Genomic DNA, 12,769 nt, shown 5'->3' with positions numbered 1-12,769 from the left:
TCGATCTCGGCTCACTGCAACCTCTGCCTCCCGGTTTCAAGCGATTCTCCCGTCTCAGCCTCCCGAGTCACTGAGATTACAGGCATGCACCACTGTGCCTGGCTAATTTTTATATTTTTAGTAGAGACAAGGTTTCACCATGTTGGCCAGGCTGGTCTGAACTCCTGAATTCAAGTGATCTACCTGCCTTGGCTTCCCAAAGTGCTGGGATTATAGGCGTGAGCCACCATGTCCAGTCAATATTTTCAATATGTCTTATAACTACCTAATTATGTTTTCAAAATTCAGCATCTGTCAGATCAGATATAGGAAGTTTATTCTGTTTGTCGAGGGAAATAGTGGTTCAAATATTTCTTGAGGATTTTGTGTGCCAGAGATATCACTAGGCACTGATAGGTTCTATTTGGGAGATGAGTACAAAGACATGGTTATTTGGTATAGGTCAGCAGTTAACTCAGTTTTTTAATGGGCCTTTGAACGGTCTTGTAATGTACTGGAGAAAGAGATCATATTGAACATCTGTTGGAAGATTAATATGTTTTATCTAACTGTCAACTACATGAGGAAGGTGGATAGGTCATTGATAGGTACCAATTCCTAAATTGATGTGTTTCGTTTCATTTTTATAATCCCTTTTAGTCGTTTTGCTCGTTCACTGCCAGAAATGATTATAGTTCCTATAATTCCTTTTGGTCATACTCTGTTTGAAACAACCATTTTGAGACAGTGGACTTGGTTACTGTAGATGAGATACTTGGCGTCTGTTTCTCTGTCTCTGTCTCTGTCTCTCTTTCTCTCTCTCTCCATCTCTCCCTCCCTCCTTCCCTCTTTCTCCCCCCTCCCCCTCCCTCCCTCTCTCTCCCCCCTCCCTTCCTCTCTCTCTCTCCCCCCCTCCCCTCCGTCCTCCTCCCTCTCTCCCGCTCTCTCCCTCACTCCCCCTCTCCCTCTCTCCCCCTCTTACCTCCCTCCCTTCCTCCCTCCCTCCCAGGCTGTAGTACAATGGCACAACCTTGGCTCACTGCAACCTCCACCACCTGTGTTTGAGTGATTTTCCTGCCTCAGCCTCCCGAGTAGCTGGGATTACAGGCGCCTGCCACCACACCCAGCTAATTTTTGTATTTAAAGTAGAGATGGGGTTTCACCACGTTGGCGAGGCTGGTCTGGAACTGGTAACCTCAGGCGATCCGCCCTCCTCGGCCTCCCAAAGTGCTGGGATTACAGGTGTGAGCCACTGCACCCATCCCTACTTATTTCTTACCTATAAAATTAAAATGAAAAGATGGTTAAGGGTCAATTAGCGTTTCTCAGCCTTTTCTGTTATCATTTACCCTTCCCCATGGACCCGTTGTAGACTATTTTTTTGTTTTTAAGTTTTACCTGTTGTAATGGAACTGTTTTTTCTTTCGTTTATTTATTTATTTATATTTTTGAGACAGAGTCTCGCTCTGTTGACCAGGCTGGAGTGCAGTGGCCCGATCTGGGCTCAAGGCGAGCTCCACCTCCTGGGTTCACGCCATTCTGCTTCAGCCTCCCGAGTAACTGGGACTACAGGTGCCCACCACCACGCCTGGCTAATTTTTTTTGTGTGTTTTTAGTAGAGATGGGATTTCACCATGTTAGGCAGGATGGTCTCGATTTCCTGACCTCATGATCCACCCGCCTTGGCCTCCTAAAGTGCTGGGATTACAGGTGTGAGCCACCGCGCTCGGCCTGTCTTAATCGTCTTCTCCCTTCCCCTGAGATTTTCATACCACACATATACTGTGTATCTGTTTATGTTGTATGACTCTTTGGAGGGCCACAAACTATCATAATCTGTGATATTGTAGTCCCTCAAGAACCAATTTCCACTCCTTTTGAAAATGTGTGTGTTTAATAAAAGCTCTTTTTTTTTTGTAACATGCTTCATGTTCAAGATTAAATGCTATTTTTCTTTTTTCCTTTTTCTTTTCTTTCTTCCTTTTTTTTTTTTTTTTGAGACAGAATTTCGCTCTTGTTGCCCAGGCTGGAGTGCAGTGGCGTGATCTCAGCTCACTGCAACCTCTGCCTCCTAGGTTCAAGCGATTCTTCTGCCTCAGCCTCCCAAGTAGCTGGGATTACAGGCATGCACCACCACACCCAGCTAATTTTTGTATTTTTAGTAGAAACAGGGTTTTACCATGTTGGCCAGTCTAGTCTTGAACTCCTGACCTCAGGTGATCTGCCCGCCTCAGTCTCCCAAAGTGTTGGGATTACAGGTGTGAACCACCACCATGCTTGGATTTACCTTCCTTCCTTCCTTTCTTCCTTCCTTCCTTCCTTCCTTCCTTCTCTCCCTCCCTCCCTCCCTCCCTCCCTCCCTCCCTCCGTCCGTCCGTCCGTCCGTCCGTCCTTCTTTCTTTCTTTCTTTCTTTCTTTCTTTCTTTCTTTCTTTCTTTCTTTCTTTCTTTCTTTCCTTTCTTTCTTTCTTTCTTTCGTTTCTTTCTTTTCTCTTCTTTCCTTCTCTTCTTTCTCCTCTCTTCTCTCTTCTCTTTTCTCACTCTGTCTCCCAGGCTAGAGTGTACTGGTGTGATCTCAGCTCACTGCAACCTCCGCCTCCTGGGCTCAAGTGATCCTCCCACCTCAGCCTCCTGAGTAGCTGGGACTACAGGCATGTGCTACCACATCTGGCTAATATTTGTATTTTTATAGAGACAGGATTTACCATGTCACCCAGGCTGGCCTCAAACTCCTGAGCTCAGGTGATCCGCCTGCCTTGACCTCACAAAGTGCTGGGATTACAGGCATGAGCCACTGTGCCCGGCCGATAAAATTTTTTTTTAAGATATATTTGATGTTAATCTATGTTTGCAGATTTCTGATTTGCTTAGAGTTTTGTTTTTTTTTTTTTTTTTGGTGTGTGAATATATTTACAGTCATGTTCAGTGATAGGACAGTGAAAGGTGTCATCTTTATCTGAGTTGCCTTACTAACTTGTGTGCTGAATTTGAATTGTCTTTTTAATTGTTATTTTTAAAATTGAATTTTATAAGTTGATAAACTTGTCCGTGAGAATCGGAGGAAATGTGTGGTATAAACAGTGTAAATTGGGATTTATTTCCCTCCTGTGGGTTTGAGGTAGTTCACGAGTATCTTGTTTTCTGCTGCTTATGGGGCTGTAAGATCCCTTTTGATTAAATTTTTATTCAAAAAGAAAAATCTCCAAGTACATTTTCTATTTTTTCATCAAGGAGAATTGATGATGCTTGAGTAGACAGCACTCCATATTTGTGGCATAGCTATTAGAACAATTCAAGAGGAGATTCAATGAATGTCTGAGTCAAATATATAGCAATTAAGTCAGGTTACTTGTTTGGATTTTATTTTATGTATTTATTTTTTTTTGAGATGGATTCTCACTCTGTCACCCAGGCTGGAGTGCAGTGGCATGATTTTGGCTCACTGCAACCATCACCTCCCGAGTTCAAGCGATTCTCTGCCTTAGTCTCCCGAGTAACTGGGATTATAGGCACCCGCCACCACGCCTTGCTAATTTTTGTATTTTTGGTAGATACGGGATTTCACCATCTTGGCCAGGCTGGTCTTGAACTCCTGACCTTGTGATCCACCCGCCTAGGCCTCCCAAAGTGGTGGGATTACAGGTGTGAGCCACTGTCCCCGGCCTGTTTGCGTGGATTTTAAAATGACATGAAATACAATTGTTTTTGAACTTTTACATTCTTAGCTTTTTTCTTGATTTTTTTTTCTTTGAGATAATAATCCAAGTACTGACACGACAAAGTACGATATTAGTGATACTTTTTGGTCTGTTCCAAAATAGTCTCTTTACTGTATTTGTTATCTTTTTGGACTGGTTTCCCTCTATGATTTTTTTTTTCTTTTGGAGACGGAGTCTTGCTCCGTTGCCCAGGCTGGAGTGCAGTGGTGTGATCTCAGCTCACTGCAACCCTCTGTCTCCTTGGTTCAAGTGATCTTCCTGCCTCAGCCTCCCAAGTCGCTGGAATTACAAGGTGCACCACCACAGCCAGCTTTTTTTTTTTTTTTTTTTTTTTTTTTTGGTAGTGGTAGTAAAGAAGAGGTTTCACATGTTGGCTAGGCTAGTCTTAAACTCCTGATCTCAAGTAATCTACCTGCCTCTGCCTCCCAACGTGTTGGGATTACAGGTGTGAGCCATCGTGCCCAGTACTTTATGACTTTTAAATGACTTCATATGTTTTACAAACAGGGTTTTCTGGCTAGTTATTTTTTTCTCTTATGAGAAATTAATGACATATTCATTAATTGTTTCATTGATATTTAGTTCCAAAAGGAATAATGAAACTTTGTGAACATAGGTGAACAAAAGAAAAGTAATGGCAGCAGTACAGAATAGGATCTTTGTTTGATACCTATGGATTTTTTTAATTTTTTTTTTGAGCTAGTGTCTCGCTATGTCACCTAGGCTGGAGTGCAATGATGTGATCTCGATTTACTGCAACCTCTGCCTCCTGGATTCAAGTGATTCTCCTGCTTCAGCCTCCCAAGTAGTTAGGATTCTGGGTGTGCACCACCATGCCAGCTAATTTGTGTATTTTTAGTAGAGATGGGGTTTCTCCATGTTGGCCAGACTGGTCTTGAACTTGTAACCTCCAGTGACCCGCCCACCTTGGCCTCCCAAAGTGCTGGGATTACAGTTGCCAGCCACTGTGTCCGGCTGATACCTGTGGATTTTAAAGGGGAATTATAGGATTTTGTCTAAATGGTGGCTCATAGTGAAGGAGACTTCTCATGTGTAATCAGTTACACCTTACTATCCAGGCCTGGTTCATCTGTTCAAAATAAAAGCTACTATAGAGAGTTTTGTAGGTAATTTTTTTCTTAGCAAGGACTTTTAGGTTCAGTTAAAGTGTCTTTGTTGATTGTTTTATTTTTATTTTATTGTATTGCATTTTTTTTAAAATAGAGTCTCACTTTATCCAAGCTGGAGTGCAGTGGCGCGATCTTGGCTCACTGCAACTGCCGTCCCCCAGGTTCAAGTGATTCTCCTGCCTCAGCCTCCCAAGTAGATGGGATTATAGGCATGCGCCACCATGCCTGGCTAATTTTGTATTTTTTGTAGAGACGGGGTTTCACCATGTTCTCCAGGCTGTTCTTGAACTCCTGACCTCATGATCTGCCCACCTTGGCCTCCCAAAGTGTTGGGGTTACAGTTGTGAGCCAGCACGCCTGGCCAATTGTTTTATTTTTTTAGTACAACTTAGGAGGAGTGAATTTTTCTTCTAAATAAACTTGAATCATGCACTGAAAGCTTTGGGCCTCACAAAAGCAATGTTCCCAAAGCTCAAACACATTCACTTTGCTTGAATATTGATATTATCCTGTATTGAATTGATACTTCTTTATTTTATTTACTTATTTTTATTTGTTTTTGAGACAAAGTCCTGCTCTGTCGCCCAGGCTGGAGTGTAGTGGCGCAATCTAGGCTCACTGCAACCTCTCTCTCCTGGGTTCAAACGATTTTCCCACGTCAGCCTCCTGAGTAGCTGGGATTACAGGCACCCACCATCATGCCTGGCTAGTTTTTTTTTGTATTTTTGTAGAGACGGGGTTTCACCATGTTAGCCAGGCTCCTCTTGAACTCTTGACTTCAGGTGATCCTTCTGCCTCGGCCTCCCAAAGTAGTGGGATTATAGGCGTGAGCCACCGTGCCTGGCCTCTGAATTGATATTTCAAGGCTGAAATGTAATTAAGTAAATATGAAGACGTGTTAGCATATGTGAAAATTTTTTTAAAGTTATCCTACAAGTTAGGAGTCCTAAATATTAACTGAAAGGTTCACAACTTAGAGTCAGACTGCTTTGTGTTAAACTCCCTTATAGAGGAAATTGAGAGTTATGTTAAAAGTACAGTCTACTCATTCTTTTGTTTTCCTAGGTTTTGGCACAAATACCAGTGGGAATAGTATTTTTGGAAGTAAACCAGCACCTGGGACTCTTGGAACTGGGCTTGGTGCAGGATTTGGAACAGGTAAGAAACTGCTACCATGAGATCTAGGAAGTGACACAACTTGACTTTCTGGTTTCTGGAACATGAGAGATCTATTTGATTATATTACTGGAATTAAGAAGTCTACCTTTTCATTTTTCTAGTTGGGTTTATAAAACATGCCCAGCAGTTATGCTTTACCAGGCTTTAAAATATTGGCACATTTGTCTTAGAAGCAGTATGCTCCCTTTTCTACAAAGTGTCCTCTGATAGTCCTGGTCTATTTGAGATTTTTAGTATTTAATATGAGAATTGTCATGAGGACATTAACTTTCAGTTTCCCCATGTTACTTTTGTAACAGGGATTTGAGACCTTAAACTGTTTATCAAAGTAAGCCCTAATAGAAAGGCAGAGCAATAAAAGCACATGCTGATGTAATTCTCCTTTGCAAGGAGAATTTGATTTAGTTCGATTGTCGTATAGACCAGTGTCACCCCTTTTCCCTGATCCCTACTGTTAACAGCTATTTTTCAGTGCCTTTGAAGATACCCACCCTTCTACCTGCCCAGTTGTTTTTAAACAGTTGGAGGGTGATGATGGTCATAAGATATATAAATGTTTTCGCATGTACAGTAAAACGAGGTTGTTTAATTAAACAGAGTTCAGCCTACTTTTTCAGTTCATTTGCCTGCAGGTGTGGTCAGTTAGTGTTAAACCATTTCCATAGTCTCTGCTTCCACTGTCCAGTTAATCTGTTTTTTTCCCTTGTATCATCTGAGCATTCATCTGTCATTTCCTTCTTTTTTTTGTTTTTTGTTTTTTGTTTTTTGTTTTGGAGACGGAGTCTTGCTCTGTTGTTCAGGCTGGAGTGCAGTGGTGCAATCGCAGTTCACTGCAACCTCCGCCTCCCAGGTTGAAGCAATTCTCCTCCCTCAGCCTTCCTAGTAGCTGGGATTACAGGTGTACACCACCATGCTTGGCTAATCATTGTATTTTTAGTAAAGACGGGGTTTCACTATGTTGGTCAGGCTGCTCTTGAACTCCTGACCTCAGGTGGTCCTCCCTCCTCGGCCTCCAAAGTGCTGGGATTACAGGTGCAAGCCACTGTACCTGGCTGTCATTTCCTTCTTAATGGAACCTCATTTTGTACTATGAGCTGCTTTTGTGGTTTTTATTTTTATTTTTTTCAATTTTCCTTTTTTTTTTTTTTTCAGATGGAGTCTTGCTCTGTCCCCCAGGCTGGAGTGCAGTGGCGTAATCTCGGCTCACTGCAACCTCCACCTCCCGAATAGCTGGGACTACAGTCGCACGCCACCACACCCAGCTAATTTTTGTATTTTTAGTAGGGACAGGGTTTCACTGTGTTGGCCAGGCTGGTCTTGAACTCCTGAGTTCGTGATCCTCCCGCTTCAGCCTCCCTAAGTGCTGGGATTACAGGCATAAGCCACTGCACCCAGCCTTCAGTTTTCTTTTTAAGATTAAAGGTGTTTTGTTTTGAGACAGGTTCTTGCTCTGTTGCCCAGGCTGGAGTGCATTGGCATGATCACAGCTCACTGCAGCCTCTACCTCCTGGGCTCAAACCATCCTGCCACCTCAGCCTCCCTAGTAATTGGGACAACAGATGCAAGCCACCGTGCTCAGCTAATTTTTTAATATTTTGGAGAGATGAGGTTGGCCTGTTTTGCCCAGTCTGGTCTCGAACCCCTGGGCTGAAGCCATCCTCCTGCCTTGAGCTCTTAAAGTGCTGGGCATACAGGCATGAGTCAGTGCTCCCTGCTTAAGATAAAAGATGTAAGTGCTGGTAAAAAGTTTTTTTGTTTTTTTTTTTTGTTTTTTTTTGAGATGGAGTCTCGCTCTGTGGCCCAGGCTGGAGTGCAGTGGCCGGATCTCAGCTCAATGCAAGCTCCGCCTCCCGGGTTCACGCCATTCCCCTGCCTCAGCCTCCCGAGTAGCTGGGACTACAGGCGCCTGCCACCTTGCCCGGCTAGTTTTTTGTGTGTGTTTTTTTAGTAGAGACAGGGTTTCACCCTGTTAGCCAGGATGGTCTCGATCTCCTGACCTTGTGATCTGCCCGCCTCGGCCTCCCAAAGTGCTGGAATTACAGGCTTGAGCCACCGCCCCCGGCCTGGTAAAAAGTTTTTAACAATTCAGAAGTTTCATGAAAAGCCCCGTCTTTTTCAACTGTGAAGTAATTAGGTTTGTTGGGCATGTATCTTGTCAGACCCCTTTCTATGCATTATTCGGACATGTTTACACACACACACGTCTATACATACATGTCTTTTATATTTAGGGGTTAGGATTATATTCTTGTTTGTTTTTTGAGACGGAGTTTCGCTCTTGTTCCCCAGGCTGGAGTGCAGTGGTGCGATCTTGGCTCACCACAACCTCCGCCTCCCAGGTTCAAGCGATTCTCCTGCCTCAGACTCCCGAGTAGCTGGGATTATAGGCATGTGCCTCCATGCCCAGCTAATTTTGTATTTTTAGTAGAGATGGGGTTTCTCCATGTTGGTCAGGCTGGTCTCAAACTCCCAACCTCAGGTGATCCCCTGCCTTGGCCTCCCAAAGTGTTGGGATTACGGGTGTGAGCCACCGTGCCCAGCCTAGAATTATATTTTTAAATGGAAACTATACCCTGTATGAGTGACTTTTTTTTTTTTTTTTTTTTTTTTTTTTTTTTTTTTTTGAGACGGAGTCTTGCTCTGCCACCAAGGCTGGAGTGCAGTGGCCGGCTCTCAGCTCACTGCAAGCTCCGCCTCCCGGGTTCACGCCATTCTCCTGTCTCATCCTCCCGAGTAGTTGGGACTACAGGCGCCCGCCTCGTCGCCCGGCTAGTTTTTTGTATTTTTTAGTAGAGACGGGGTTTCACCGTGTTAGCCAGGATGGTCTCGATCTCCTGACCTTGTGATCCGCCCGTCTCGGCCTCCCAAAGTGCTGGGATTACAGGCTTGAGCCACCGCGCCCGGCCTATGAGTGACTTTTAAGCCAAAGGCTGAGATGCATTAATTGGTTATAATTAATATAGTTGCCTGCAATCAGCATTTTAAGAAAATGAAGTAGAATTAAAAATCAGTAGGCTGGGCCTAATGGGTTATGCTTGTAATCCCAGCACTTTGGGAGGCCTAGGCAGGATTGCTTGAGGTCAGGAGTTTAACATCATCTTGAGCAACATAGTAAGATGCTATTAAAAAAATAAATAAATAAAATAGATATGCATGGTGACATATGCCTATAGTCCTAGCTACTCAAGCAGCTGAATGAGATGTGCTGTGGGAGGATCACTCGAGCCTGGGAGGTAGATGCTGCAGTGGGTTATGATCGTACCACTGCACTCCAGCCTGGGTAACAGAATGAGACTCTGTCTTTAAAAAAAAAATCGGCCGGGTGCGGTGGCTCAAGCCTGTAATCCCAGCGCTTTGGGAGGCCGAGACGGGCAGATCACGAGGTCAGGAGATCGAGACCATCCTGGCTAACACGGTGAAACCCCGTCTCTACTAAAAATACAAAAACTAGCCGGGCGAGGTGGCGGGCGCCTGTAGTCCCAGCTGCTTGGGAGGCTGAGGCAGGAGAATGGCGTAAACCCGGGAGGCGGAGCTTGCAGTGAGCTGAGATCCGGCCACTGCACTCCAGTCCGGGTGACAGAGCGAGACTCTGCCTCAGAAAAAAAAAAAAAAAAAATCATTTGAAATATTAAGGTTAATATTATTTTATGAAACTTTGTTTCAATTGTGTTTATGTTTATGTGTTTTGGATCTCAGTGTTTTTCATAGCATGTGCTGTAGTCGAAAATGTTTGAAAGCACTGTCTTACATGGTGTTCTGTGACTTGTATTTTCATTTCACATAATACCAGTTTTTCTTTTGGTCAGTACATACAGATCAATCTCATTTTTAAAAACCCTATTTAGAGCTGGATGAAGTGGCTCATGCTTGTAATCCCAGGTCTTTGGGAGGCTGAGGTGGGCGGATTGCTTGGGTAACATAAGGAGACCCTGTCTGTACTAAAAATGCAAAAAGTTAGCTGGGCTTGGTGGCTCATGCCTGTAGTCCGAGCTACTCGGGAGGCTGAGGTGGGAGAATCACCTGAGCTTTGGAAGTCAAGACTGCAGTGAGCAGTGATCATTCCACTGCTCTCCACACAGGTTGATGGGAATGAGACTTTTTTCTCATTCCCCCCAAAATTTTTTAGTATTCCATTAAATACAATTTACACACATCATACGTACACCTTTACTTATTTAACATTTCATCTATTGATGGACATTTGAGTTATTTGATAATGTTGGCAAAGCCCTCAGTGAAGATTTTTTGTTACATAATTTTCCACGTGTTAGTTTATTGTAGGATTGCTACATCAACTTGGAATTGCAGTGTTGGAAGATACGCATATTTCAGATTTTGGTTGGATTTGCTAATTTGCCTTTCAAAAATAATACCAGTTTGTATTGCTCACATTATATAAAATGTCCATTTTTCTGTATTTTCCATATTGTTGGGCTTTTTTGTCTTTGCATACATGATAATAGAAATTGGTGAATTCCAATTTGTACTTCACTGATTACTGGCAAAGGTCTTTGTTTTTTTATTTGCCATTTGAGTCAGTTCTCTGTTCAAAGTATTGGATTACTGTTTCTTTTTTTCTGTACCTACTACTAACTTGAGATTCTTGTTAATTTGCATTTTATTTATTTGTTTGTTTGTTTATTTATTTTGAAACTGAGTTTCTCTCGTTGCCCAGGCTGGAGTACAGTGGTGTGATCTCAGCTCACAGCAACCTCCACCTCCCAGGTTCAAGTGATTCTCCTGCCTCAGCCTCCTAAGTAGCTGGGATTATAGGCATGCGCCACTGCACCCGGCTCATTTTGCATTTTTTTAGTTAGAGACGGGGTTTCACCATGTTGGTCAGGCTGGTCTCGAACTCCTGGCCTCAAGTGATCCACCAGCCTCAGCTTCCCAAAGTGCTGGGATTACAGGCGTGAGCCACCGTGCCTGGCCTCTTAATTTATTTTTAAGGATGCTTTGCGTATCGTGGATATTAACTCTTTTTGGTTATATAATAGGTGTTTTTTTTTTAATGAAAATTCCCCATTATACCCCAGAAAGAATTTCGTTTGAGCTTTTCAACTTATCCAACTTCTGCCACATAAATTTTGCAAGAAATTAAAACTTAAAAGCTCTTATTTCGTTGTACCATGTGATCCCTAAACATATGCAGAATATATCATTTGAAATCAAATGTTTTCTTCCAACCCTGTAGGAAAAAATAGCTTTGGTACGGGCAAATTAAGGAAGGCTTTTCTTTTCTTTTCTTTTTTGCTCAAATTCAAATTAAGGAAGGCTTTTCTTTTTTTTAAATATTTTTTGTAATTTTAGTAGAGACAGAATTTCACCATGTTGGCCAGGCTAGTCTTGAACTACTGACCTCAGGTGATCCGCCTGCCTCAGCCTTCCAGAGTGCTGGGATTAGAGGTTTGAGCCACTGCACTGGGCCACAGTTGTTTTGTGATTTTTTTTTTTTTTTAAATTATTATACTTTATGTTCTAGGTTACATGTGCACAACGTGCAGGTTTCTTATATATGTATACATGTGCCATGTTGGTGTGCTGCACCCATTAAGTCATCATTTACATTAGGTATATCTCCTAATGCTATCCCAACCCCCCTGCCCACCGCAAGTTTTATTTTATTTTTTTCCAAGATGGACTCTTGGTCTGTTGCCTAGGCTGGAGTGCAGTGGCGTGATCTTGGCTCACTGCAACCTCTGCCTCCTGGGTTCAAGCAATTCTTCTGCCTCAGCCTAATTTTTGTATTTTTAGTAGAAATGGAGTTTCACCATTTTGGCCATGCTAGTCTGGAACTCTTGACCTCGTGATACCCCTGCTTCAGCCTCCCAAAGTACTGGGATTACAGTCATGAGCCACTGCACCCAGCCACAAGTTTTATTTTTATGTGATCAGAATTACTTTCTCTTTGACTCCTGAATCTTGTAGGTTTTGATTAGCAATGTCTTCCCCCATATTCCAAGACTCTGTAACTCCTTTTCTGATGCTTTTGTCTCTTATTCCACAATAATGTAATATCCTAATATTTTATTTTAATATACTCTGTTTTCCTCCAACAGTTCTCTCTCACAACAAACTGCATTTGTGTTGCTGTTGTATATTCCTTATACATGCCTCTCCTATAAACTAAAAGATGAATACAATCAATTAAGAATTTTACACCCACAACCTTAGCAGCAGTGTATCATGTAGGGAAATGAGAATTGTGAGTCACCAGGCACACACACTGTTGCAATTCCCTAATTATCACATCTGCTGAAGCAGGCCCTTGGCTTTGAGAGGAACATTTCCTGAGACTTGCATATAAACACCCACATTCCTGAACTCTGCATTTCATGGTTTAACAAACACCCACATTCCTGAACTCTGCATTTCATTGTTTAACAGGTAGACTAGCGCTGTAGCTTTCGGCTCTATTTTTGGGAGGCATTAGCTAAATGGGTGTTTCTCTGCAGCTTCTTATTTTCAGTGATGGAGATTCAAACTCAAGCCTCCTGTAACATGGGCATTTGGGTACTTAATGATTAGTTGATATACAAATGTTAAATGTACAGATACATAAGATTTTTTTGTATGCTTAGATTTAAGAAACCAATCTTAGTATAAAACGTTTTATACTGTCCCTTGGCATGTGATTTTCTCCTGCACTATGTGTTCAGACTAAGAAACATCCATTAACTCATGGACATAATCATTTCTTGTTTTATAGTGATATTGACTATCATTAGCACTATCAATTGCACACCATTGCCTTGGTTACTTA

At 42.6% G+C, this 12,769-nt stretch overlaps 1 protein-coding gene across 5 annotated transcripts in view; it reads left to right on the top strand.

Annotated features, from left to right (window-relative positions):
* Positions 1-12,769, top strand: part of NUP98 (nucleoporin 98) — a 131,670-nt gene that overhangs the window by 40,085 nt on the left and 78,816 nt on the right. For all 5 annotated transcript variants that reach the window (XM_010366936.2, XM_030917492.1, XM_030917491.1 and 2 more), the window contains exon 11: positions 5,893-5,985. In XM_010366936.2, the coding sequence (XP_010365238.1) occupies positions 5,893-5,985 (93 nt within the window). The remainder of the gene's footprint in view (positions 1-5,892; positions 5,986-12,769) is intronic.

The sequence above is a fragment of the Rhinopithecus roxellana genome, chromosome 15, assembly GCF_007565055.1.
Source record: "Rhinopithecus roxellana isolate Shanxi Qingling chromosome 15, ASM756505v1, whole genome shotgun sequence".
Taxonomy (NCBI): domain Eukaryota; kingdom Metazoa; phylum Chordata; class Mammalia; order Primates; family Cercopithecidae; genus Rhinopithecus; species Rhinopithecus roxellana.
This window is presented reverse-complemented; position numbering and strand designations above follow the sequence as displayed.